Below are 26,673 nucleotides of genomic sequence, written 5' to 3'. Positions count from 1 at the left end.
TGGGAAAATAGGAAAGTAAGAGACATTCACTAGATTTCAGGCTTCATGAGGAGAAGAACATGCTGATTTTGTTCAACACTCTTTGCCCAGTGGCTGGCACATAGGTGGAAAAATAAATATCTAGGGGTAGCTGTGAAAAGGCATCTAGAGGTTTTGTGCCTCACTTAAGACACCCAATATTTGAATACCTGCATTCATTCATTCATAGACGACCCTCAAGGGCCCCGCTTGGGCATTCTGAAGGATATTAATATACAGCCAAGGCCATGAGTTCTTTGGGCTTTTGGACCTCTGTACTCTTGCGCCATTTAGGCCTCTTACCTGACGGTGCTGGAAACTCAGGGGACCCTCTGTGAAGTGCTGCCTTTTTCCTCTCCCAGGAGAAAACACACAGGAGGGCAGCATCGTCCTTTATCCCCCTCAGAATTGTGAGTGTGAGTGGCAGAGGTCTCCTGGGGACAGTATAAGAGGGGGCAAGGAGGCAACAGTGAGCAGGAGTCTGGGTATGACTCTGGAATTTCCTGGTAGAAGTTCCTCCTCTGCAGCTCCCCATCCAACTCGGGATCTCTGGTTATCATCCCCTCCCAGCCCTAAGACTCTTTTTGCTCTTGTTGGCAGGAGAAGCCAGGAAGCATGCCCACAGGAACCACAACTCATGAATCAGCAGACAGATAATTAACTGGGGGAGTGACTGAGCAGCTTCAGGGATAAACCTCTTGGCCTGACCCAGCTCCCTCTGCTGCCTACAGAGCTGGCCTGCTGCTTCACATCACTTCTTCTCCCTTCTCCGGACCCCTGGCCCTTCTGGAGAGGGAAGGTCACTGTGGCTGATGGAGCTCAGGTCTCAAGTGGAAAAGCAGGTGGAGGCAGAGAAGTGGCGCTGCCTGTTCTCCTGTGTAAACTGCTGGTGTCTATTTAAATGTGAGACTGTCCAGCAAAAAATTTATGAAACCTGCCTTTCTCACCATGCACATAGTATAGCCAGGAACATCCTTTTTTTTTAAGTTAAGTTTATTTAAGTATAACTTATGTACAGTAAAATTCATCTTTCTTAGGTATACAGTTATATGAGTTTTGACAAATGTGTACAGTCAAGTAACCATCAGCATAATCAAGATACAGAATATTACCATCACCCTAAAAAGTTCACTTGAGCTTCTTTGTCAGAAATTCCCTTTCCCCACATTCAGTTACTGGCAACCACTGATCTCTTTCCTGTCCCCACAGTTCTACCTTTTATAGAAAATCATGTAAATGAAATCATACAATATAGAGCCTTTCAAGTCTGACATCTTGCACTTAGCGTAAAACATCTAAGATTCATCCATGTTACTGTGTGTATCGGAATGCTAAGAAGTTATCTGAGGCTATTCCATCTTCCTCAGGTGTTGAGACATTTACCCTGAAAGCAGGGGGCTAAATCCGTCAGACTCAAATCCAGCTTTCAATTTCTAAATTTCTAAATTGGATAGATGCATTTGGGCCATTTATAAGCCATTAGCTTTCCCAAGTGCTAAGTAGTAATATCTAGGATATTGGAAAGGATTTTGCAGCAACCAGCACTTTTATTTTTCTTGGTCATTAAAGCAAATGTGGTCAAATATGGTAAGTCACAATCCTTGGGGCCAGAAGCTAAGTAAACCTGGGACTATTCTATGTTTTAAAATTTTGGGCAGCCTCTCTGAAAAAGACAACTCATTGTAAGTCTTCTTTTCTGGTTTTCTGTCTTGTTCCCACAAAAATACTCCTCCTCCTCCTCCCTGGCAGCATCTCTAAGTTCAGTTAGTGAAGACGTTCAAACGTTCAAGGGGAGAATGAGGTGATAGATGCTCATTATATGAAAGCCACACATTGGGGAGTAAATGGCTGGTTCCCCTCTAAGTCTGTTCTCTGTAATGTTCACTATTAATCAGACAGCGTGTTCTATTCAGATTTTTCCCCCTTGCATATATAATAATTCTTGTGTGTGTGTATTCCTTTACCTAAACTTGTGTTATATTTTTTCAGTGTACAAAAACCGCTTTTTTTCTTATAGGAAAAAACCCCTCAGGGTGAAAAGAACTGTGGGTCTGGAATGGGGAAACCAATTATTCGATTCATGGCTCTGTAGGCATTTTCGTCAATTTGCTGGGTGACTTTAAACAAGTCATCTTACCTTTGAGCCTCAGGCTCTTTGGTGTCTTAGGGGCTGCACAGAGATGAGGGAGTCAAAGGGAGAGATGGTCTTGCCTCTCCCAATGTCAACTGGAGAAGTTTTCCTGTAACTGATTAATAATGTGGAATTCCATGTAAGGATTTCTGTGGGGTAAAAAAAAAGGAGATCTGCATTAGAAACAAGCTTCAAAAACTTTGCACTGGAAGAGAGCTCCAGAAGTTTGGCAAAAGGCACATTCATTTTCCACTTTGAGAGCCCCACAGTCAATCCTAAATCTGTTTGCTTATGGGATTATTGGATAGAGAAAACCTGGGCCTATGAGATCCACTGATAGTTCCAGACCCCTGCATTAGCCAACACACATGATAAACTCCTCCAGAGTCAACCTCTGCTGACGCCACCTGCAAGGGGCAGTTTTGAACAATCCCCCAGAGCAGGAGGAGAGTGTGGTGTCTCCATTTTGGGACTCCTACAAGTTGAGTACAGACCACACTCTCGCGTGGGAGATTCCTGAAGGTTGTGGGAGTGGAGTGGGCAGACCAAGTTTATTCTTGAGTTCCCACTGAGCTTTGGGATTCTAGGAGGTTACTGGGTTTTGATGCTAAAGGTGCTCCATTTATAGAGAGCCCGGCGTGTTCTGGGGAGCCTACATTTTCATGAATGCAAATGTAGAGACTGAGGTGGAAGAGAGGACATTTAAATTAGCTTTAATTTTCTTTTAGCTTATAAAATAATTCAGCTTTTTGTAAAAAAAAAAAAAAAAAGAAGTTCAAACAGTACAGAAATAGAATAATGTAGAAAGCCAAGTCCCTTGTAGTATTGTCCTTAAAGACAACCACTGTTGACAGTTACTCCAGAATTTTTTTCCTATGTATATGTCACTATATATAATTTTTATTATCATTGTTTCTCAAGCAGGATCATCCACAATAGGATCATTATCACTTAATAATATACCATGGGCATCTTTTTATGTCAGTTGATGACTTTTCATTACCATTTATCCTAAGAGTTGTAATTCTAGCCAGAAAACATGTTACATGGATACACCTGGATTTTCTTAACCAGTTCCCTGTTTGCAGACATTGGGATCATTCCCAATTATCTGCTACTACAAATAAAGCTGCAGGGGACATCTTTGTTTGTTATTATGCACCTTTGTTCAAATGTTTCTATAGGCTGAATTTCTTAAACTGAAGCTGCAGGGTCAAAGGAGATGAACATTTAAAATTCTAATTTTAATAGGTTTTGCCAGTTTGTCCTCCAAAATGGTGAGACCAACTTGCCTTCCTACCAAGACAGGCTGGCAGCAAGGGCTGGTGACAGCACTGCTTCCTGCTGTCTATATGCCTAAGATATGAGCCAAAGGAGGAAAAGTAGCAGAACTGGACAACTGGATGCCAGAGAGGTCACCAACAGGGCGCTACTGGGCTGAGCCTCAAACAGAGCTTGGTACAGGCTTGCCTCTTTTCTATACTGAATGAGTCAGATGGGAGGTGGAGCCCATGCTGATAAAATTTTCCAGAGATGCAGCATTTGAATCAAATATTAGTTGGACCATTAGGAAGAAATGGACACGTGTGCATTGTTTAAGGGGTCTTGGGCCCTGGGATGCTAGGTTTTCTGGAGTATTAGTCATCTTGTTGATCCTTGCTGCCTGGAATATATACTTTGAGGGCACCTTGAAAATCTTCTAATCCAATACCATTTGTTTCACAGAGAAGCAAAAAGGGAGGCCCTGAGAGGTGAAGTGACTTTCCTAAGGTCACACACCAAGGCATTGGTGGGGTCTAGTGCCAGAGGCTCCTGTCTCCTGGCCAGTGATTTCTTCACTATTAACTGTAAAGGCAAACTGACCCTGAGGTGGGGGGTCAAGGGGAGGGATGAGCATTCCTGTCGTAGGAGGCGATTAGCATGAAGGTAAGGAGGAAGGAACTAAAATTTACTGAGCATCCAGTGCTGATGATTCTTTCACATAGGTTATCTCATTTAATCCTAACAAGTCATGAGGGAAGTATTATGCCCATGTTTGGGAGCATGGGGAAAGGAAGCAGCTTTGGGGGTTTGCCAGTGGTTGGTTGATGTGACTGGGTTTGACCTGTTAAATACTAGGGAACAATTACAAGTTCTTGAGTAGGGATGTGACAGAGAATTGAAGAGTCACTGGACTCAGGGAGAGCATCAGAGAGGTGAAGGGACATGCCTGAGGTCACAGAGCAGTAACAGTGGCTTTAGACCTGAGGTCTCCTGCCAGCCGTCTGCATGCTTCCCCCACCACATCCACTGTTACACTATAATAATCATTGTTTTACTACCCCTACCCTCAGGGTGTTTTCCAGGCGTGGGGTGTTCATTTTAGATAACTACAGAAGACAAGACTCTGTCCTTTTTATGCAGTGTTCAGCACATGGCTACCTAATTAGCCCAGCTGGAGGTGATAACCAGACATGATCTGGCTTCGCTTACAAAGACAGGGTCTACTGGCTGAAGGGTCAGTGAAAGGGCATAGCCAGCGGTCAACACACTTGAACTTTGTCTGAAGGGAGCCACTTGCTCAGGGCGAAATCCTTCTTGTCTTTCAGTCGTGCCCCCACATGCCGTCACATCAGCAAGTCCTTGGAGTGCATCTAGGGTCTGACCACACTGTTGACACCACTGCCGTCCAAATCCACACCCCCACCATTTGCTGCCTGGATTATGATAATTACTTCCTTAACTGGTCTCTTCTGGTCTTGCTCCCCTACTGTCTGCCCTCCTTTCAGTGACCAGGATGATCTTTTCCTGCTCACCTCTGCTCAGAGTCCTCCAGTGACTTCCCACTGGAGGGAGAATGGGCACAATCCCCCCCATGGCTACAGCTTCCCAGTGTTGTGGTCTCTGACTGCCTTTCCAGCCATCTCTCTTCTCTTCCCTCTCTCTTCCCGCTATTTCTTTAAGAGGCTAAGGTCCACCTAGCTCCTGTGGGTTCTTTCTGGAATACTTGTCCCCTAGACCCTAGATCTTCCCATGACTCACTCCTTCTATCATTTTGAAATGTCTCTCAGAGAGGTCTTTCTTGACCACTTTCTCTAAAAGAGACCCTCCCCTCACTGATTCTATTCCTTTATTCTGCTTTGCTTCCTTGATGCATTTGCCACTGTTTGAAATTGTAATTTTATGTAGTGTATGTTTTGGTTTTCTGTGGAGCATGTTTGATTGAAGCTCGACAGGAGCAGGGGGTTTGTTTAGTTCATCAGCGTGTCTCTGGTGCCTAGCCGAGTGCCGGACACAGGTAGGTACTCAGTGAATATTTGTTGAATGAATGAATGAATGAGTGCTGACACCATTGATACATGTTAGTAGAAAAGTATAAAACAAAAGTAACTGCTTTTCTATTACCCATAAGTGGGTTAACCATTGCAAAGTTTTCATTCTAGGCTGGCTTTCTCAATCATCAAAGTATTTCAGGGCAGTGTTCCTGAAAATCATGTCATATATGCTGTGGAAATGCAAATCCATTTTGTATTAGCTTCTTAGGGTTGCTGTAACTGGGGTGGCTTAAAACAACAGAAATTTATTCTCCCTGGAGGCTAGAAATCTGAAGTCAGGGTGTCAGGAGGGCCATGCTCTCTCTCAGACTCTGGACAGACCCTTTCCTTGTGTCTTCCTAGCTTCTGGTGGTAGCTGGTAATTCTTGGCATCCCTTGTATCCCAGCTGCATCACTCCAGTCTCTGCCTCTGTCTTCACGTGGTGTTTTCCTCTTATAAGGACATCAGTCATATTGGATTAGGGCCCACCCTAATGACCTCATCTTGATTACATCTACAAAGACCCTATTTCCAAATAAGGTCACAGTCATAGGTATTAGGGGTTAGGACTTCTACACATCTTTTTAGGAGGACACAGTTCAACCCATCATACATTTTAATATTGGTAGAGGCAAATTGTACACAAATGCCTTCTGATGTTAAATACCATATTTAATTGGCTCTGATGGACTTTTTAGAAAAAAATGGAAAGTGTCTGAAACCAGGATGCATCCTATATGATAGTTTGGACTTCCTACTGCTTTGGATAATGCTTGTTAGAGCTCTCTGCTCAGAGAACAGAGGTATGTGTTACCTTGAATTCCACCTTCCTGCTGCTACTGAGCTGCTGCTACATATAATGAAGGAACAAAAATAAAATAAACTTTCTTAACAACTTGCTCTAGAGAAACCACTTGTTGCATCCATAGCACAGTTAGCATGTGTTTTCTGCTTGGATGACTCAGCCAGGTGAGTGCAATGGAATATCAGGCACTGCCTGGCTCACCCAGTGTTTCCATGGACTTATTTGGGAAGTGACCAGTCAAAGGTCAGTGGTGGGTCTGGGGACCCAGACCAGAACTCCTCCCTGGCAGACAGTAAGAGAGATGCCCATAGTGTTTGCAGTACCAATGGCCCTCCCTTCCCATTGAACACCCTCCCTCTGACTTTGTCCTCTCCTGGAGTCCCCTGGCCTTACTAGGGTGGCATATTCCTGCGTTCTGACATCCTGTCTCTTTGGACAACATATCCTCAAAATAGCTCTCATTGACGCATTATGACTTCCCCTGGTTCCAACTCCCTTCCTTGTTCCCCTTTTTTCTCCATTTTCCCCACCCTTTGTTTCTCTTCTGGTTCTGTGAATTGGGCTCATGTGCCAAACCACAGCCTTCTACTTCTGACTTTCCAGGCAAACTTCTTGGCTGGTCTTGTCTGTCTTTTCGAATTGGCCTTCTCTTCTTGGCCATCCCTCCTAGACTGGATTTTTGATCACCTGCCGTAAACAGCTTGGGACTCAGGATAAAAATAGCAACAACAAAAATGATAGCAACTGTAGCAGCAGTGGCCTTTATTGAGATCTTTCTGTCTTGCCAGCTGTTGTGCTCAGAGTTTGACAGTTTAATTTCATCCTCACAACCAACCTGTGAGGACCAGGGCCAGTCCACCTTGTCTCCTTGCTCTGGCTAAACGGTCGGAGGAAATGGGTGATAGGGGTTGTCAATTCATTTCAATGACAAAGTTTTGATGAATATCCCCACTGCTCCAGCAGGGCTGAGACTGGGCCTCTGAGGCTGAGCAGGAACACGGGCCTTATGAATGACTGGAAACAGAGGCCCAAACGCCTTCCACATGTTTGGGGGAGGGGTGGCCTCGGAGCAGCGGTTCCTTGAATCAGCATGGCCCAGGCTGGAAGACTTCTGATGAGTCAGTCACTGTCAGCCACTGCATTCCCGGGAACCTGTCCTTTGTGGCAGGTCTCAGTGGGAGAGGAGGGGGATTCCAGGGGGATCGTTGGTTCTCATGAAATCAACCTGTGATTCATTAAAGAAAGGAGGTAAGGGGAACCGGGTAACCATGACTCCCCAGGCAAGACTTCCTAAAGAACAAGTCCCAGCAGCTCAGCTCATCCTCTGGGGTCAGGGACTGCCCGTTCACTGGGAGGGGACCTGCTGTTATTTATTTCACATCTGGCAAGGCTTTCTTTTGTGGCTTCAAGTCAAGGACTCATGAGGAAATGCTAATATGAGAATGAATGGTTGGATAAATGGATAGATTGGGAAACGTTTTCAAAAAATAATTTGACAGCGCCCACACCTCCCACGGTCTTCTCTCTTCTGACTCTTCCCGTGATCTCATCCCTCTCCCCTCTCTCCCTAGTGAACATCCACGGCACTTATGTCCAGAATGACTCTCCTGGACGCCGATTCCCATGGGAACTTCAAAACGGGAGGCAGATACCTAAAATAGTTCAGGCTCTGCTTCTCTCAGAGGTCTCCCGATGAGGCGGGAAAGGGGGGCTATGTTCACATCTGGCTGGGAAAAGAGCGCCATGAGCCATGAGCTGGCCAGGCAGCCCTTGTGGAGAGAGGCCTTCTGGTCGTGCTGTTGGTTCTGGACCTTCAGGCACTCTGAGTCCGGCAGCTCTGGGAAGACTGAGCTTGCATTGTAGACAGTGCACAACTGCAGGCTGCATCCAGATTCCCAACTCGCGGTCTTCACATCGCCTGCCAAGGTCGGAGTCAGTCAGAGGGTGGAACCAGGGGTGCTCGTGGGTTCGCAGTGGCAGCTCCCCTGTAGAGTTTTACGGTTGAGAAAGGCCTTTGAAGTTAGACAGATTCCAGGCTCTGAAGAAATGTGGGGCTTCCATGAGGTTCTTCAAGGATTCCACATAAAACCCAGTATTTCGGGGAGAACAGTGAATGTTTAAATTGTCCAAGGCACTATTCCAATCCATTTGCATGTTTTATACTAGAATTCTATGCATATGCATGTAGAGAAATGAGCTCAGTAGCTTAAAAAACAAAACAAAACCATTCTAATCCAGTACCTCTCAACTTGCTCCAATATGTATTGAGCATCTCCTTTGAGCAAGGCCTGGGGCTGGGCTGGGCTGTGCAAGGAAAGCCTCAAGGGGCTTAAAATTCTATTGAGTGACAGTGCTAAGGCAGATACATAAATAATTATAATACGTTGGGAATACTGGAGTTGAAGAAACTGAGGCTGAGAGGAGTTAAATGACTCATCCAAGGCCATGTTGTTAGTGGGTGACTCAATTAGGACCATAGCCTACTGGTTATGTGTGTATCTTTTCTGTTGGGTCCCCCTGTCCTCTAGTGAGGCCCTGAGATGGATACCGTTCAAGTATAATTTTCAGAGAGTTAAAAGTATTATTCCTATACAACTGTGAAATGAACATGTGTCAAAAATTTCATTCAACTTAATGAGGGGACCAGCAAAATGTTAAGACTAATTCAGAAGAGAATTCAAGGAAGCAAGATTTATAGTTGGTCAGTCACAGGAAAGCTGAAATCAGTTATCTAATAGAAATTCAAAACTGGATAATGTGCTACAAGGCAGCAGACCATAACCTTTGGTGGTTACCTTTTCTACCAGACAGAAGTCACTTGTGTTGCTATTGCATTAGAATATACGCATCGTTGTCGCCAAGAATCATTTCCATTCCCATTGGTTTTCTACAGGCCCACTTCTACTCTTACAGATTTGTGAGATATACTACAGTAGAAGTCAAACAAAGGTACACACCCCTGGAAAATCAGATAATCCCTAAACATGGTGGGTCTACTAGTCTACCCCCCGCATTCCATGGAAAGGACTCTCAGTACTCCCTTTGCTTATTTCCACATTTTGGATAATTTTTCTTAACAGTGTTTTTTTGTGTGTGTGTGTGTGTGTGTGTGTGTGTGTGTGTGTATACATGCACATTTTCTAGGTATGTTCTTTTTCCCAGTGTTGAAAGGGACTTCAGTCACACTATAATAAAATGGACTGAGACATTCAGCTCTGTTAGAAGTTTCAGGGACACTGGGAAAACATTCTAATATGAGGATGATTTTCCCCCAAATATATTTGCTGGTCTTACCAGCTGGGTGCAAGGGACCACTTTAAAAACTTGGATAAAGGAATTGTCAGGATAATTGGGTCACAGTAAGAATGGGTCTTCCTCATTCTGCAACTTGTACAGTTGTCTCTTGGTATCTGCAAAGGGTTGATTCCAGGCTTCCCCCACCACCCAAATCCGAGGATGCTCAAGTCCCTCATAAAAATAGTATTTGCCTATAACCTACACACATCCTCCTGTATTCTGTAAATCATCTCTAGATTACTTACAATGCAATGTGAATTGTATATAAATAGTTGCAAATCCAATGTAAATGATATGTAAATAGTTGTCAGTAGTGTGGCAAATTCAAGTTTTGCTTCTTGGAACTTTCTGAAATTTTTTTTTTTCTGAATATTTTCAACCTGTGGTTGTTTGAATCTGCATCTGCAGATGCAGAAACCACGGGTATGGAGGGCCGACTGTACGGAAAAGGCCATCCTGGGGGCACTGCAGGAAGAGGTTTACCTGGCTGAGGCCCGGAAGGCTAAGCTAGGGGAAGTGGGGAGGATGGGGGCTTCTGTCCAGGCAACTGCTTGGAGTTGCTTCCTGGCTGGGCTTCTCAGGGCTTTTTTGCTCCTTTGCTCCTCCCTCCAGCTTTTTCTCTGCCATTTGACAGTCTGAAGACTGTTTACATTTGAGTGGCATTTTGTAGTGTACCCTGTGCATCTCCTTTACCTCACTGAATTCTTTGCACAGATCCTGTGAAATAGATATTATCATTTCATAGAGATAAACTTGGTTGACCAAGGACAAGACACAGCTAGTAAAAAGAGCATTCAGAATTCAAACACTGGCCTTCCAACTCCAAAATTCCGTGTTCTTCCAGCTTATAACAGTCAACTTTCAGTAATATTTCTGCAGTTCTCCCTGAAGCATTCTACACATGGATCCCAAGATGTATGTATTGGGAAGCTTGAGGTTTCAGAGGATTTGCTTTTCCTTGGCAGGCCAGTGGGACACTGTCATGGCAGTCACCCCCCAACCCCATATTGAGGCTGTGTGTTAGTGGTGCATTGGGGCCCTGAATTCCCTGTAGGGTGGCTGTGAATAAATCACTAGAATAATTGGAGAGAGGGCATATTACCATGGCTTTGGGCCTCAGATTTTCATTTGCCCAATGTAGGTGTCAAATCAGTTGTTAATTAAAGCCTTTGCATCAGTTAAGATCTGACACTTGGGTGCGTAGCTCCGCTTTGCTCCATCACTTGCCATCACTCTCACCTCATTAATTAAGGGCGGTGATGAGTTTTTCCTGACCTCCCTCTTTCTCCTTCTTCCTTACCAAACAGCCTGTGTTTGGTAAATGTCTATGGGATGGTGTATGTGTGCATCTGAGAGATGTAAACCTGGACATTGGGGAAAGTTGGGGAAGGATGGGGCAGGCCAGCTACTTGCTCAAGCCAAATCAGATGCTAATGCCTCTGTCTCTGTTTCAGGGCCCAACATCTGTGCCACACGAGGTGTGAGCTCCTGCCAGCAGTGTCTGGCTGTGAGTCCCATGTGTGCCTGGTGCTCAGATGAGGTAAGGAGCAGATATCTGACTTTGTTTCTTCTCCAAACTTAGCTGCTTCTGTGTAGAAATGGACCCATGGGGATATCTCCTCCCTCCTAAGTACAAGCCCCTTGTCCCTTCTGAGCAAAGCTAGGGAGAAGCCTTCCCACTGATGGATGTCAAAGGGAGCTGTCATGGGTTGTTGCTGGGAATGCCACCCAGAGTGTACCATGTGGCCCTGGACCCAGGCAGTTTGGTTGGGCCTCCTGGCTTCCCTGTAATCATTGCCACCCTCTACCACCCTTTGCTTGCTTTTTGTTGGGGTGGAACCCACCCTGGGCAGTGAGACCTTCGGTCTCAAAAAGGGAGTCAGGAGAGGTTTATAGGTAGAGGGGATGCTGGCTTATGAGCATTCCAGACTTTTTTAAAGGCAAACAAAAGAGGGATCTTGCACATGTGTAGGGGGATGTTTAGCCAGAGGATCTTTTCTCTTCCCTTTTCTTGTCTGATGATTGGGCCCCCATGGCTTTACCTTTTCCTCTCTCTCTCCTCTTTCCCTCCTTCCTCCCCTCTCCTGGGAAGGTGTCAATGAGGGAAGGAGCTGGGCCAGTTTGGTGAGGCTGTGAGGGTGACAGGAAAGGGTTCGCTGTGTCTAGGAAGAGGATTTGTTGTGTCTGGGGCCCTAGGGAATGAGTGTGTCTGAGGGAACAGCTCTGTTTGTGGCTGGGACGGGAATTTGGAGCTGGCGAGAGCTGGGGGCTTGGGGGTGAGTGTGGCTGGAGAAGTTCCAGTGATTACAGAGTCTGAGGCTGAGTCACTGACCTGGCCCCTGGCAGGTGGTTATCCAAACTCCTGGCCTGGCTGGGTGTCAGCCACCCAGGGCACCTTCTCTCTCACGATAGCATGTCCCTGCCCTCTGCAGTTATGTGACGGTTCTAACCCAGGCCTCGTTCTCTCTGTCTGCTTCTCTTCCCAATCTGCTAAGTTTCCTAAAAAGGCAACCTCCCCAGCAGGCTGGTGGGGGGGTGGGGGTGGGAGCTGGGAGGCTGTGTTTATCTCTCAACCGGAGGACCAGCCGGAACAGCAGAGGCCAGCCCAGCACACTGCTTTGGCCTCTGTGCAGCTCAGCACGAGAACTGCTTCCAGAGGCAGCTGCCCAACATCTGGGCCACACTGACTTCATTTAGCAAATGAAAGAGTCCCTGGGGCTGGGGATGGGGTTGGGGTGGGGGGGTTGGGTGAGTCCTTCCCCTCCACCCCCTCAGGTTCTCCACCCCTCTGGGCTGAGCTGGCTGCTCAAGTGTGATGTGGCCTCCTCCCTTCTCATTTGCCATATCCTCCTTCCCTTGGTTACCATCATGATATTATTAAGCTTCTTTTACAAGGGAGTTGGAATTCTGCAGCCGAATCCTCGAAGAAGGGAAAGTTGGATGGGGAGGGTGCCTCATTGGAGTGGATGGTGTGTAGCTGCCTGGAGCAGAGGGGTAGCCAGGGGAGAAGCCTGAGTGTCACTCAACGGATGTTCCCCCTTCTTCCTTTCCTCCTTTTCAACCCAAAGCAAGAGAAATGGAGACAACTGTGGTTCAGAGGAGTCTGGGGAAAAAGAAAACAGATTCTTGTGGTGTCTGTCACCTCTCTTGATCTGAATAGGGACAAGTCATGTAACTGAGGTATGCTGAGGCCTGACCAGACAAAGCCCTTAGGTCACGTGATCAGATTTTGGAGATGCAAATATGGAATATTTATTGATAGCCATGGTGAATTTTGCCCCCTGGAGGAGACCGAGGTTGGGGGAGGAGAAAGGGGGAAGGTACAGGGTAGGATGGAAGCATAAGGTAGGACTAGCCTAGGAATAGGGAGTGTAGTCAAAGAGCAAATGGCTGCATCTAGGACCAAAGAAAACTAATGAGGGGAGGGGAATGGTCCAATAAGATATTTTCTGGGAAGATGGAATTTAAACAGGAAAGTATTTGTTTGTGTGTTTGTTTTTGTTTTTTGAATGACAAAGTCAGATTTATTGCTCGGGGTTAAATCAGTGGAAACAGAATCTGGGGCGGGAAAGGGGGACACAGGAAGTTGGTGAAGCATCCTCCTGGCTTTCACTGAGTTCTTGGCTCCCTGGGAAAGTGGGAGAGGCCAACGGTTTAGTGAATGACTACAACTATCTCTGAACTAGGAGGCCAGGGGAGGAGGAGAGATGGCAGAGGAGACCAGTGTGAGGCAACATTCGTCAGGGAGGAATGGGAGGTGGGAATCCTGGGCTGTAACCTGAACGTGACTGCTGTTTTTTTCCTGAGGGCTTCCCTTGCACTGACCAAGTTTAACTGCTGAAAGTATCTTGGCCGTTGACTTAAAAAACCCAAAATGAACCCATCTGGGCCATTTTGTATGTGATTTGTTGAATAACTGACCCCGGAGAGCCCTCTACTTCTGCCTCTCCTACCTTGGCTGTTACAGGCAGGATTGGCAGTGCCTGGAAAAACAACTGGTTGGGCTCGGCGTTCCCTGGTCCTAGAGGACAGCGGCTCTGGGTGTGTAAAGCCAGCCCTTGGCTGGGTAGTAGGAAAACATAGCCAATGTGGATGAGTGCAGAGTTTTGGGCTCATCTGCATAGGGTGTGTTCTCATGGTGCTGGATACTGATACGAGTTGCAATGGGGTACTGTCTCTGTACTGTGAATCTAGCAGAGAGGCTGGTCTCACACAGGGATTCAACTTGTGGTCTTGGCCTCAGTGACATCATGTTGGAATGTTCTAAACTTGCCTGCTGGTAAGAGTCACCTAGGGTGCTTGTTTAGATATAAAGGCTCCCAGGATGAACCCTGAACCTATTGCATCAGAATGGCTTTTATGATACTGAGTTTGGCAAATACTGCTAATCAAATGGGCTGATCATTGGGGTCATGGTGAGTAGAGGTGGAATTTAGGTTGCCAGATAAAATACAGGGCAACCTAGTTAAATTGAAATTAAACAACACATACTCTTTGGTGTAAGTATGTCCCAGATATTTACCAAATTTGGCAACCTTAAGGTGGAGGGAAATACTAGGAATTCTTCCATAGTCCTGAGTGCTTATCAGGAGGTGGACTCGCTCACACTCAGTCTGACATCTGTGGACAAAAGGAGAAGAATGGGTTTGGGTCTAGCAAAGAAGACGACTCCAATAGGAGTTGCTTCTTATTTTCTCCTCTGCATCTCTACTTGGGGTAAAGCCTTAGCCCACTATTCCTTTTTAGTCACTAACATAGTTTTGTTCTTACTTCTTTGCTATTTTTACTTTCTTCCTATTTAAAAAAAATCTGGATAGATAAACAAGTTTATACTGTATAGCACAGGGAAATAAAGTCAAAGTCTTGTAGTAGCTCACGATGAAAAAGAATATGAAAATGAATATATGTATATTCATGAATGACTGAAAAACAGTGCTGTATACCAGAAATTGACACAACATTGTAAACTGACTATAACTCAATTTCAAAAAAAAAAATCTGGAGGATGAATGCTCATCTGGAGAGTTTTACTCCAACTGGTTATTGTAAAACAGAAGGGTGTAATATTCAAAGTGCTCCTCCTTCTGTAAACAGTGGAGTGTAAATATCAATAACCGTAAACTAAAATACTTTCCTTCTCTTCTCCTTCCTTCTGACCCCTTCACGTTTCTTTCTCTGTATGTTCAAGCTATTTCTTGTCCTCACCAGATATCAATCAAGAGAACAATACTGGAGGGAAGGTATAGTGGTAGAGTGCATGCTTAGCATGCATGAGGTCCTGAGTTCAATCCCCAGTACCTCCATTAAAATATATAAGTAAGTAATTATCTTCTCCCCCACAAAACAGGAAAAACAAAGAAACAAACAAACAAAAAACCCCAAAACAACAACAACAAAAAGAGAAAAATGTTAATTTATTTGGATTGGAGGTGTTTGCCAGCTCTCTGAGGGAAAAAGTGCCAGTGCATATATCCTTTCTTGCCCTCCAAGGAAAGTGTTTCCAGTAATAGAAGTAGTTATAATGGTAACAATAGAAAAGAGTCACCTATTTGAATTTGTTTGTTAATATCAGATCAGAAGGATTTGGTTATACTTGACTTATGTTGAGATTTTTATTTCTTGAAAGCATTTCCTGTTCACAGTTTTATTTTATCCCCTGACTGACCCTGTGAGCAAGGTGGAATAATGACAGTTATTCATGCTGTACTTTCCCAGCTTCCAAAATGGGATTAATGGAGAGTGGAACTAATAGCGTGTGTCACTCTCCCAGGAGAGCGAGGCAGTTCAGCTCACACAGCACGTGGCCTGGAACCTCCCACCTCGGTGCTCGGGCCCTTCCCCTGGGTCTGGTTATTTTTGCCCTTTTTGTGTAACATCTGGTTTCACTGGGAACCGAAACTTGAACACTCCTCCCTGCTCCTTCCAGTTTTCTCTCTGAGTAACCTGGACACATTCTTTCTACTTTCTCAGCCTGGGTTATTAAGAAAGGGAATGTTGCCCAAGTGTATTGAGGTCACTGCCTTGGTGTCCTTCTGGGACAGGAGGCTCTCAGGGGGAGTATGGCTGAGAAGCAGGCCTTTTGTGTTCCTGACCCCTGATGTCAGCAACCACAAAGGGAGGGAAGGAGGCAATTTTTGTTTCGTAGTGTTTATATTTCTAAGGAAATTCATAACAAACCATAAGGACCGTCAGAAAGGCTTAGCGCTTCAAACCTTCTTGTAATAAACACTGCCACGTTAGGAAGTGGGGGTCAGGAAACCCCCTCCAAAACATTCTCTTCCTTCGCTGGTGCGACTTGAAGATGCAGGATGGCCTTGCTGTGCTCACTGTTTCCTGGTAACCCCCTTCCCTCTCTCCTTCAGCATCTGTCTTAGTCCTGGAAAGGATCAGCAACTCGGGGCATACTAGTCTATCCAATCATTGCCTTTTTTGGAAGGTTTTCTCCCTGGGTCTTTGTGGGCAGCTGGAAGCAGAGATACAGTAGGGAGTTTTCTGAGCAAGAAAGAGACTGCTTCCTGGGGGAGAAGGGTTGGGAGAGGTGGGCGGGAGCAGCAGGAATTAGGGCCCAAAAGCACTAAGTGCTCATGAGCTCTCCCTGCTGTCATTCCATCCTGGCCACAGCCAGGCGAGGGGAGGTGATGTTCATCTCTCTGAGACTAGGAGGAGCTGTGATGTCCTGCTGGAATCTTTTGAACCAGGAAGGTTGTCTCGTGCACCGTTTCCCGTTGCTAATGCTCTTGCTCTGCCTCATCCCCAGGAAGCTGAGAAAGAAGAAAGGGAGCTGCTGGCTTCCAGGAGCTCTTTCCATGTTTTGCCTAGGCCAGCAGGGTCTTCATACCATTTGTCTTGAGTCCATTCAGGCTGCTATAACAAAAATACCATAGACTGGGTAGCTTAACAACAAGCATTTATTTCTTATGGTTCTGGAGGCTAGAAAGTTCAAGATCAAGGTACCAGCAAATTCAGTGTCATAGGTGGCCATCTTCTCAGTGTGTCCTCACATGGCAGAAGGGGCCAGGGAGCTCTCTGGGGCCTCTTTTATAAGCACAATCCCATTCATGAGGGCTCCATCCCATGACCTAATCGCCTCCTAAGACCCCGCTTCCTAATACTATCACCTATGTGGTTACGGTTTAGTGTATGAGTTCTGGGGGGAAACAGACATTCAGTCTGCAGCACTGTTATGTTTTTCACGTTCCCATCCACGTGGGGAACCCCTTCTGCCTGTCAGAGAAGGGCTGGGTGGGAGAAGAAGGGACTTCGAACATCGGGAGGGGTTTTAGGCTACAGAGTCGTGATTTTTTGAGTTTGGATGGCTCCTTATGGCCCAGTTTCTCTCCTGGAAATGTGGCTTCCAGTCACCTGAGCAGCTGAGGGAGTGGTATGTTATCTCTCCTCCCCACACCTCTCATTTCCCCGTCTTGCATCCTGTTCCCTACCTGGGCCATTCTCGGCTGTGGCCCCTCCTGGGACTGTCTCTTCCACACTCCTGCTTCTCTGCCCTGATTCGCCCTGCGCAGAATGTAATACAGCAGGTCGTTCTATGAGGATAATTACAGTCAGACAATCTAATCAGCATCTCACTTCTGCCACTTCCTACCTCTGTAACTTTGGGCAAATTACTTAACTTCTCCAAACCTTAGATTTCTTACTTATAAGATTGAGCTCCCCATTTGTGAAACCTCCAAGCCTCAGGTTCATTACTTGTAAGGTAATAATAGTTCCAGCATTACAGAACTGTAATCAGGCGGATTGCAGTGATCCATGTCAAATGCTTATTATGGTACCTGACGTGAAGCAAGTACTCAATAAATGTTAACGCTAGTTGTTCTGGGATACTGGTATGGGTTACCCAGCTGACTTCTGGAAGTGATTGTGAGAGGAGGTTGGTAGGAATGCGGGGGGTTGTGGGGTTGAAGGCTTAGATGTTGTGAAACAGGTCCAAGGAGGGATTTTCCAGCTTTCTAGGCAGTCCCCCAACCTGGCAGGAAGCCCTCATGGACTTGGACCCACAAGTTTGCCGAATGTCAGAGCAGGAAGGGACTGAGAACACCATGTCATCTAAGGCCTTTACTGAACAGGTGAGGAAACTGAGGCTCAATGGAGTGAAATGACTTATCTGAGGTCACACGGCTGGTTAGTGGCAGACCTCGGATGGAACCTGTTTTCTGATTTCCAGTGTTCTTCCCAGTGCACTGTGTTCCCCATTCAATACACTGGTGCAAACATGCACAGAGCTCCAAAGGTCTGTGGGATGTGTGCTAGGGTTTTTGGAGAGGTGCTCAATCTGCCCTTTGTCCAGGGTTGAGGAGAAAGCTGGAAGTGATGGGCTAGGCTCTGGTCAGTGGCTTGGCATCATGGAATTTGCCCAAGCTTGTGAGGTTTATTGGTAATTAATTTATCTAAGAACTGTTCATAGACACCTCACAATAATTACTAACATTTATTGAGCACTTACCCTATGACAGGCACCATGCTATGTGCTTTACACTCACTGTCTTACAGAGTCCTGCAGAACACCCCTCTGAACGTGGGGCTATTGTTATTTTCATGTTATAGGTGAGGAAAGGAGGCCTGAAGAGTTAGGTGACTCGCCCTAGGAACCAGCTGTTTAGGAGGCAATGCTGAGATGTCATCTCAGCCAGTCTGTGCCTCCCCACATCCATCCCCCATTGTTACCTTTGTGGAAAGTCTCCAGGTTGGGTGCTGGGACTAGAGAGGCAACGAGACACACATAGTCCCTCATGGATCTCACACCCTAGCCAGTGTCTTAGTACAGTGACTGTTTGGAAAGTCACTGTTTTGGAAAGAAATTTGTTGCAGAAATGAATACATTGTATATCAATATTTATTATACGAATTGTATGCCACGCCCCAATATATAAATGTTTCACAAAACAGTATTTACTTTTACTACTTATATACTTTGATACTTTCTATTCTATTCTGTTGCATTTTATTTATTAAATTGATGGTTGAGACCTACTACATCGATTTTTGGAACCCACAAGTGGGTTGCATTTCACAGTTTGAAAAACACTAGTCCTGCAGGCGCCATACTGTACTGGCCCTCTTCCTTCCTACCCATCACCCAACTTTCTGATGCTTCAGTTTCCCCATTCTGTACAACAGGCATGGGGACTATCTTGGGAAGGTCCTCAGGAGTTCATTTACATCGGTTTAGTCCCAGAGTGCTGCGTAAGCTCTGGCTGTTGGAAGGAGGAAGAGCCTGCAGGAAGCGGAAAGCTATGATAGCTCTGATCACAGGGTCCCCCCCTTGGGTTCCTGTCTTGCAGGCTCTGCTTCCGGGCTCACCCCGCTGTAACCTGAAGGAGAATCTGCTGAAGGATAACTGTGCCCTGGAGTCCATCGAGTTCCCTGTCAGTGAGGCCACAATCCTGGAGGCCAGGCCCCTCAGTGACAAGGGCTCTGGAGACAGCTCCCAGATTACTCAAGTCAGCCCCCAGAGGATTGCACTCCGGCTACGGCCAGGTAGGGAGCTCTTGGAAGTAGCTCACAATGGAAGTGGAGTGGGAAGAGAAGGATGTAAGGGAAAGTGTGGGCAGGAGAATGGAAGAAAATGGAAGGTTTGCAGACTTGAAGTCAGAAGATCTGAATTTGAATCTTGACTCTTCCATTGATTAGCTATTTGACCCTTCTAACATAGTAGGTACTCAAAAAAAATCTTTGTTTTGCCTTCCCCCCAATGCCTATTTTATTACCCAGCATATAGCTTTGTGTTGAGGTTGAGCTTCTTAGTGTTATCTCTCAAATGAGATATAAGATGAGAGAGCAATTTGTAAGCCCCTTTTCCATGTGAGATTGGGGCAGAGGTATGAGGGCAGAGCAAATAGGGGCAGGAGACCTTAGGAGGAAGGATTAGGCTAAGAGGCTTTTTGAAGCATTTGTTTTGACTTTCCAATTAAATCAAGTATTTGAGAAAGTACCGTTTACATGCAAGGCGTGTGTCGGGTACTGTGGGATTCAGAGAAGGGTGGGACATAGTTCCTGCCTTTTATAGAATATGAAGTGTAGTAACTGCCAAAACATCTGTGGCTTGGGCTGGAAGAGCCTTGAGACCCATAAGATTAGACCAATAGGGGTTTAAAGAAGGTGGATTTTTAGAAAGGGAGGAAAGAAGTTAAAAATAGGAGGGTCAAGAGATTGGAAAAGGAATAGAATTGCAAGAGGAGAGAAGTAGGGACCAGGGCTTTCAGGTTTGGTTTGATCAAGAAGTTACTTCATCCCAACTGTGTCCAAATTTACTTAAATCTTAGAAGGAGCAGAGGAGAAAAGTTAATGTCCTTCTGTGTTGCAGATGATTTGAAGAACTTCTCCATCCAAGTTCGGCAGGTGGAGGATTACCCTGTGGACATCTACTACTTGATGGACCTGTCTTATTCCATGAAGGATGATCTGTGGAGCATCCAGAACCTGGGTACCAAACTGGCCTCCCAGATGCGTAAGCTCACCAGTAACCTGCGGATTGGCTTCGGGGCCTTTGTGGACAAGCCTGTGTCACCATACATGTTCATCTCCCCACCAGAGGCCCTCAAAAACCCCTGCTACGAGTAAGTCTCTCCTCTAGAAGCCAGGGATGCACCCCTCCCCTTTGCCCCAGGCAGGTCCAAGTGTTGCTTCCTATTTCTAGCTCTAGAGTAGCTTCATTGGCTGCCTTCTGGCCAAATCGTATCTCTCCTCTACTGTCTACCTTGATCTTCATGTCTGGCAAGTGGGCCAACCCATTGATCTGGAGTGTTCTATTAATAGAGTCCAAGGCTGTTTGGAGAGCTAGAAAGAAGATTTCATCAGCTTCTTGGTCTTGGTCACAAATAAGTAGTAGACAAGAGAGAATGGGAGGGAAATGAGATCAAAAGTAGAGAAAATTTATGGATGAGTGAACTAGAGGAATTATGATTTTAGAAGGATTGATTCCATTGTTATTGTCATTATTTTCCTCCTCATTATCAAGAGTATGAGTCCTGCGGAGTTAAAATGCAAAGAATTAAAATGCAAAGAATTAAACCCTAAAGGAGTAGTATTTATTGACCCTCTAATATAGTCTAAGTTGCTAAGTGTCCCTCTGTTGAGACTTTGGCTTACAAACTGAATGGCTTATTTATTTAATTGGTGGAGACTCGGCAAATCCATGGATTATAATTTAAAATGATGATTCCTGAGCATGACCAGGTATGAATTTACCTTTTAGGTGTGCAAGTTGCATGATGTGCCCTTTTAACTTCTGCCTGAGTGTAAGGTTCCACAGTAAAGGTGTTGGTCATCAGTCAAACAAATAAGCCATTGGGCTGTGGATGGTAATGCTCTTGTTTGGCACAGATCTATCGGTTTATTGAGAATTCAGAGATAGTAAGTTACTGATGAGCTTTTGCTTTGTTATTGTGTTAACGTTACTTCAGAGGAGTGTTTAAGTATAAAGTGGTAGCAGCAGCAACCAGAGCCTTACTCTGGCCTAAGAGCCTTCCACGCAGGAACTCATTCAAGCCTCACAACAACTCTTATGAGATACGTGCTATCACGTCCCCATTTTTTCATAAGTTAGGCATACGGAAGCTTGCCTAGGGCCCCAGGACTAGTAAGTAAGTGAAGGAGCTGGCATTTGAACCCCGGCAGTCTGTTTCCACAGTTCACTCTTATCCTCTGGCAAGCTGGAGGTGAGGTCATGTGATGCCTTAGGTGATTTGCGGGTTTGGAGTCTAAACTACCTGGGTAACTGTAGTGCAGAACTGGCCTGGCATACCGCCAGCCATATTTGTCTCCCTCTTTTCCCCTCCTGCTCCCCTGGCAGCCTCTTCTGTGAGGTGTCTGCTAAGATGACCTCTTTCCTTCCCCAGTATGAAGACCACCTGTTTGCCCATGTTTGGCTACAAACACGTGCTGACGCTAACGGACCAGTGGACCCGCTTCAATGAGGAGGTGAAGAAGCAGAGTGTGTCACGGAACCGAGATGCCCCGGAGGGTGGCTTTGATGCCATCATGCAGGCCACAGTCTGTGATGTGAGTTTGGAGGGTATGGAGTGCCACGTCCTTCCCCATTTTGATCTATCCCAACCATACTGGCACAGCTCAAAGTGGAGAAGGAAGTGGTACAACTGTGGGGATTTTTGTGTGAAATAAGAGATAGGAACTAAGCAGAGCTTCGTGCAGTATGAGCAATGTTGTATCCACTCCTTGGCCATAGCTGGTGTTTTTTTGAACCTCAGTGGTTCCATGTGTTTTCTGAGGAGAGCATCTCCCCACCTTCTCTGGAAGTGTATCAGAGTCAAGGCTGGGTTAACTTAACCTCGGCAAAGTGGCCAGATGTTCAGATGGGATTTCTTCTAGACCAGCCCAGCTTTGTGGATACAGGTGGGTTTCTAGATGGGCCACATGATTATCATTGAAAAAGTTATATTTGGAGTTGAAATAGACATCTTTCAGCTGCTTGAACTAATAAGCTCTGAGGCTGTTTTCCTAAGAGAACAGAAACCCCGAGTTAGAAAGCTCCAGCTTGTGTTTCAAGGACTGGGACTGAGGCCCTTCTCCAAGACAACTTGTTAGCCCTTCAGGTAGGGAGCTCCTTGGGTCTTTGTTTTCTGCCAGTGACATGGGTAAAGTTGCTGTCTCTATTTTGCCTTTTTTTTTTTTTTTTCAAACAGGAGAAGATTGGCTGGAGGAATGAGGCATCCCACTTGCTGGTGTTTACCACTGATGCCAAGACCCACATAGCGCTGGATGGAAGGCTGGCAGGCATTGTCCAGCCCAACGATGGGCAGTGTCACGTTGGCAGTGACAACCATTACTCTGCCTCCACTACCATGGTGAGATGCTTGGTACCACCTGCGCTCCCTTTTCACTGTAGCCAGGATTGCCCTAACACAGGCAGAGTCTTTGTGTGAATATGAAAATGGCAGCCCTTCCTCTGGGCAAGGTGCAGGGCTCTCTCCAGCCTGCCTTCACCTCTCTCACCCACTGGACACCCGCATCCAGGGTACAACCAGCACAACCATTAGAGATGGTCCTGGTTGTGGTCAGTACTACCACTTCCTCCACTGCCTCCAGCACCACCAGCAGCAAGCAGCATGGCTTACAGATTGGACCCAAAGGACTTTTGTAGGTCTGGCTGGAAAGCAGTTCATCCTGTCTGCTATGCACAGATTAGCCCCTTTTTGGAATATCATGCTTACTTGTAGTTATTGGAAGAAGACAGAGGAAAAAGAGACAAAGATCATCAAATCATGGAGAGCCAGTCCTGTGAGGAAAGGTTAAAGGGCTGAGAATCATTTAGCTGGAATGGAAGAATGCTAAGGGATGGCTTAGCTGAGACATGAGAAGACTTTTTAAAATTTTTTTTATTAACACTGGTTTATAATTATGTAAGTTTAATGTGTACAATGTTGTATTTCTACTTCTGTATACACTACAATGTGCTCACCACCAAAAATTTAGTTTCTGCCTGTCACCATACAGTTGATCCCCTTTCCCCATTTCACCCTCCCCCCGTCCTTTCCCCTCTGGTAACCACTACTCTGCATAAGAAGACTTCTATGCCCACAGAAGATTCAAAAAGAGGAAAGGAGTATGTATTGAAACAGGAGAAACTGCAGTAAGCCATAAGGAAAATGTACAGACCTGCAGAATGCTGAGTGTCTAGGGGGAGGTGTGAACTCTTCATCCCTTGAAGACATATGGCAACTACCTCATCTAGGTGGCTTAAAGGTACACCTGTGTAAAGGCAGGGGCCTGAGCTGGGTGATCTCATGAGCTCCCTGCAAGGTCTAGGGTCCCAGGGACATGTTCACAGTTTACCAGCATCCCCATTGTGGCTTGAGTTCCTTGGTGTTAGCTATATCTAAGTGGAGCACTACCAGGCAATGGGTGAGTCAGTAACCATTGTCACCTAGTCTATGCAGGGCCTTACAGGGGCCGAGGGAGAGAAAGAAACTATGAAAGGTTCTACCCTTAGGGAGCTTTCAGTTTAGCTGAAGAGATGTGGTACCAGTAGCACAAGATGCATGATTAATGCTAACTGGACAGAACAGTCAATAAGGGCTTTAGGTATTCAAAGGAGAAAAGCTCATTATGAACTGGGATGGTCAAGGAAGGCCTCCTGGAGAAGGTGGGATCTAAGCTGGGTCCCTAAGGAAGGAGGAGGACTACCAAAAAGAAGGCCACTCCAGGTGGGAGAAAGACAGTGGGCCAGGTCAGTGGTAAGTGGAAGAGGGAGAGAGAAAGGAAGGTTAAGACCACATGGTAGAGGCTTGCAAGCACCAACCTAAGGCATTTTTCAGTAGCTGCAAAACAGGAGGAAGCTTCAAAACAAAAAGGCCTGGCAGTACCTGGCCCAGACGGGGGGTGGGAAGGGACTGGGATTTTAAAATGTAGAATAGATAAACAAGATTGTACGGTGTAGCACGGGGAAATATATACAGGATTTTGTGGTGGATCACAGCGAAAGAGAATGTGACAATGAATATATGTACATTCATGTATAACTGAAAAATTGTGCTCTACACTGGAATTTGACAAACATTGTAAAATGACTATAACTCAAAAAAAGTATATATATAAAAAAAAAAAGAAAAGAAGCTGCTTCTTGGTATGAACATTTCAAATTTGAATAGGAAGAAAGAAGTGCTTAGTTTTGGCACTACCAGCCTGTACTCCTTCATCTGTCTCTGGAGTTCACAACTAGGTTTGTGTTGTGTTTGCACATTGATTATGGGGTGAAAAGGTTTAAGTACCACCACTGTCTGGGCCATGGCCTGAGTTAGCCATCATCTAAGGCTTAGAACCCAGAGATGTATGCAAATAGACTTTTTAACTAACCTCCACAGTCTCCCTTTTCACAGGATTATCCCTCTCTCGGGCTGATGACTGAGAAGCTATCCCAGAAAAACATCAATTTGATCTTTGCAGTGACTGAAAATGTAGTCAGTCTCTACCAGGTGACTATGCCTTTGGGGCTTCCTGGAGAGGGAGTAGGGCCTGTGATGGGTGGGCCTGTGTCAGGGAACTGGCCCACACTAGCTTTGGCCATGGTCCCCAACTGGGAAAGACCCGGGAGCTAATGATTCCTCTTGGCAGCCTCTCTCCTTCAACCTTGAACCTAGCAGGATGGGTGTTTGATGTTTGCATTGGTGGAGGGGAGTAATTCAGTGGGAAGAGGAGTATGAGAGGTTCTCTATAATTTTGCTCAGGGCTGAAAAACTGCTAGATTTATTCCTGGAAGTGACAAGTAAAATATCCCATCCTTCCCTCAGTTTCCATTTCAAGACCATCATCTGATTTGGGGAGGGCTTTTGTAGACCAGCACCGTCATCAGTCGTCCCTGGACACCTTTGTCTTCCTTTCTAGAACTACAGTGAGCTCATCCCAGGGACCACAGTGGGGGTTCTGTCTACTAATTCCAGCAATGTCCTCCAGCTCATTGTTGATGCTTATGGGGTAAGTGTCTTATATTGGAAACAAGCCTGCCAAGAGTCCACTTAGGCATTTCCCAGGAGGGCTCCGATTTGGGAGTCCTGGCTGCCAGTCCACCATGCAGCTTTCACAGCCTTCCTCTTGTCCTTCCAGATGCCAGGTGATACCCAGCACTGGGAGGAGTGCAGCCTTCTGAGAGAGAAATGGCTCAGAAAGGAACACTAGGGAGCCTTAGGGAGAATGGGGGAAGAGTCTAGAGAAGGTAGAAGGGAAAGAAATGATGGAGTTGATGGTGAGGAGGAGCAGGACCCTGAAACTGGAGAGGGGCAGGGTAGAGAGTGAGGAAGAGCTACGCTCCAGCCATAGAGAAAAGAGGGAGCTGAGCCATGGGAATGTGGGGTTGGTTAATAACTACGTAGAAAGTGCTAGGACCCAAGGCAACCAGTATTATTAGCACTTGCGTCTTGCACGTCCATGAGGCCTGCAGGAGGGCCTACCTGGGTTCGTTTTTACCCAGACTCGCCTAGACACAAGTGGAGAAAGACAGAGAGCCGGTCCTGGGCAGGAATACAGCAGGAAGGAGGCTCCTGGGGTGCTCGGCAGCTTCCAGGTGAACCTCAGCATCTGGCACTGCAGGGGAGTCCAGGACTACCTGGTAGATTTTGCTCGAGATGGGATTGGCTCCTACTCATTTCCTCTCTGCCCGTTTTCTTACCTTCTTTTGCCCTTTTCTGCTCAGAAAATCCGTTCTAAAGTGGAGTTGGAAGTGCGTGACCTCCCTGAACAGTTGTCATTATCCTTCAATGCCACGTGTCTCAACAACGAGGTCATCCCAGGCCTTAAGTCTTGTGTTGGACTCAAGATTGGAGACACGGTGAGGTGGGCTGGGCAGGGGCTGAAGCTGCAGCTTTGACCGTGGCCTGTGCTCCGAAGTGTCTTTGGGCACCCCTCCCCTTCCTCCCCTGTATCTTCTTCCTAAATGTCCTCACAAGTTAGATGTAATGGAGCTGCCAGCCTTTTCCTCTGAGGCTTATGTTGCCTAAAACTTCTCTGTCTGTCCAGTAATTTCTCCGTCAGAGTTTTTTAAAACTTGCATTTAGGTTACCCCTGTTTTTGCACAATTGATTGCAAATGAAAATATTTCTTACCTTCAGCCCCCAACTGGTCTCCAGGCTCCCCTAAGGTAATGCCTTTCTTTGCTCCACAGTGTAAAATGGCAGTGTCATCTATAAATGCTTTTTGAGCACCAACTTTGGGTTAAGCATTGTTCTACCTGCTGAAGATCTGACAGCAAACAAAATAGGCAAAAATAACCCCCCCTCGTGGAATTTCAGACTGACTGCAAATGTCCATTTTGCCCCTTCACTCCCTCTATGGCTTTCCTTCTTTAGTGGCTGGTTCTCTGCTTCTGCTTTAGGGGAGAGAGGATGATGAAGAGGGTGGGAGAAAGGAGGGGGATATCTATACCTGTATCATCTGTATTTATATCATCTGTGTCTATATATCTATCACCATCTATCCATCCCTCTGTCTATATTCTAGGCACATGTGCACACACCCTATGTAAGAAATATTGGCCTGAAATGTGTTTGATTGCACAGGTGATGAAATGTCATGTGGAAATTGAGTGGTTGATCCCGAACCTGTGGTTGGCCACTGAGTCGCATTGTATGATGCAAAATAGTGCTTTGTGTATCCCAACAATATT

At 45.9% G+C, this 26,673-nt stretch overlaps 1 protein-coding gene across 3 annotated transcripts in view; it reads left to right on the top strand.

Moving 5' to 3' along the window:
* The window catches only part of ITGB3 (integrin subunit beta 3), a 48,038-nt gene that overhangs the window by 3,253 nt on the left and 18,112 nt on the right, over positions 1–26,673 (top strand). For 2 of the 3 annotated variants that reach the window (XM_064495701.1, XM_064495702.1), the window contains exons 2-9: positions 11,000–11,085; positions 18,842–19,037; positions 19,864–20,116; positions 21,398–21,560; positions 22,202–22,363; positions 24,395–24,490; positions 24,900–24,989; positions 25,705–25,844. In XM_064495701.1, coding sequence (XP_064351771.1) covers positions 11,000–11,085; positions 18,842–19,037; positions 19,864–20,116; positions 21,398–21,560; positions 22,202–22,363; positions 24,395–24,490; positions 24,900–24,989; positions 25,705–25,844 — 1,186 coding nt within the window. The remainder of the gene's footprint in view (positions 1–10,999; positions 11,086–18,841; positions 19,038–19,863; positions 20,117–21,397; positions 21,561–22,201; positions 22,364–24,394; positions 24,491–24,899; positions 24,990–25,704; positions 25,845–26,673) is intronic. The other variant, XM_031468822.2, reaches the window with a different exon arrangement.

Source organism: Camelus dromedarius, chromosome 16 (assembly GCF_036321535.1).
Source record: "Camelus dromedarius isolate mCamDro1 chromosome 16, mCamDro1.pat, whole genome shotgun sequence".
NCBI lineage: Eukaryota > Metazoa > Chordata > Mammalia > Artiodactyla > Camelidae > Camelus > Camelus dromedarius.
Note: the sequence above shows the minus strand (reverse complement) of the source record. Positions and strands in the feature narration are given on the sequence as shown.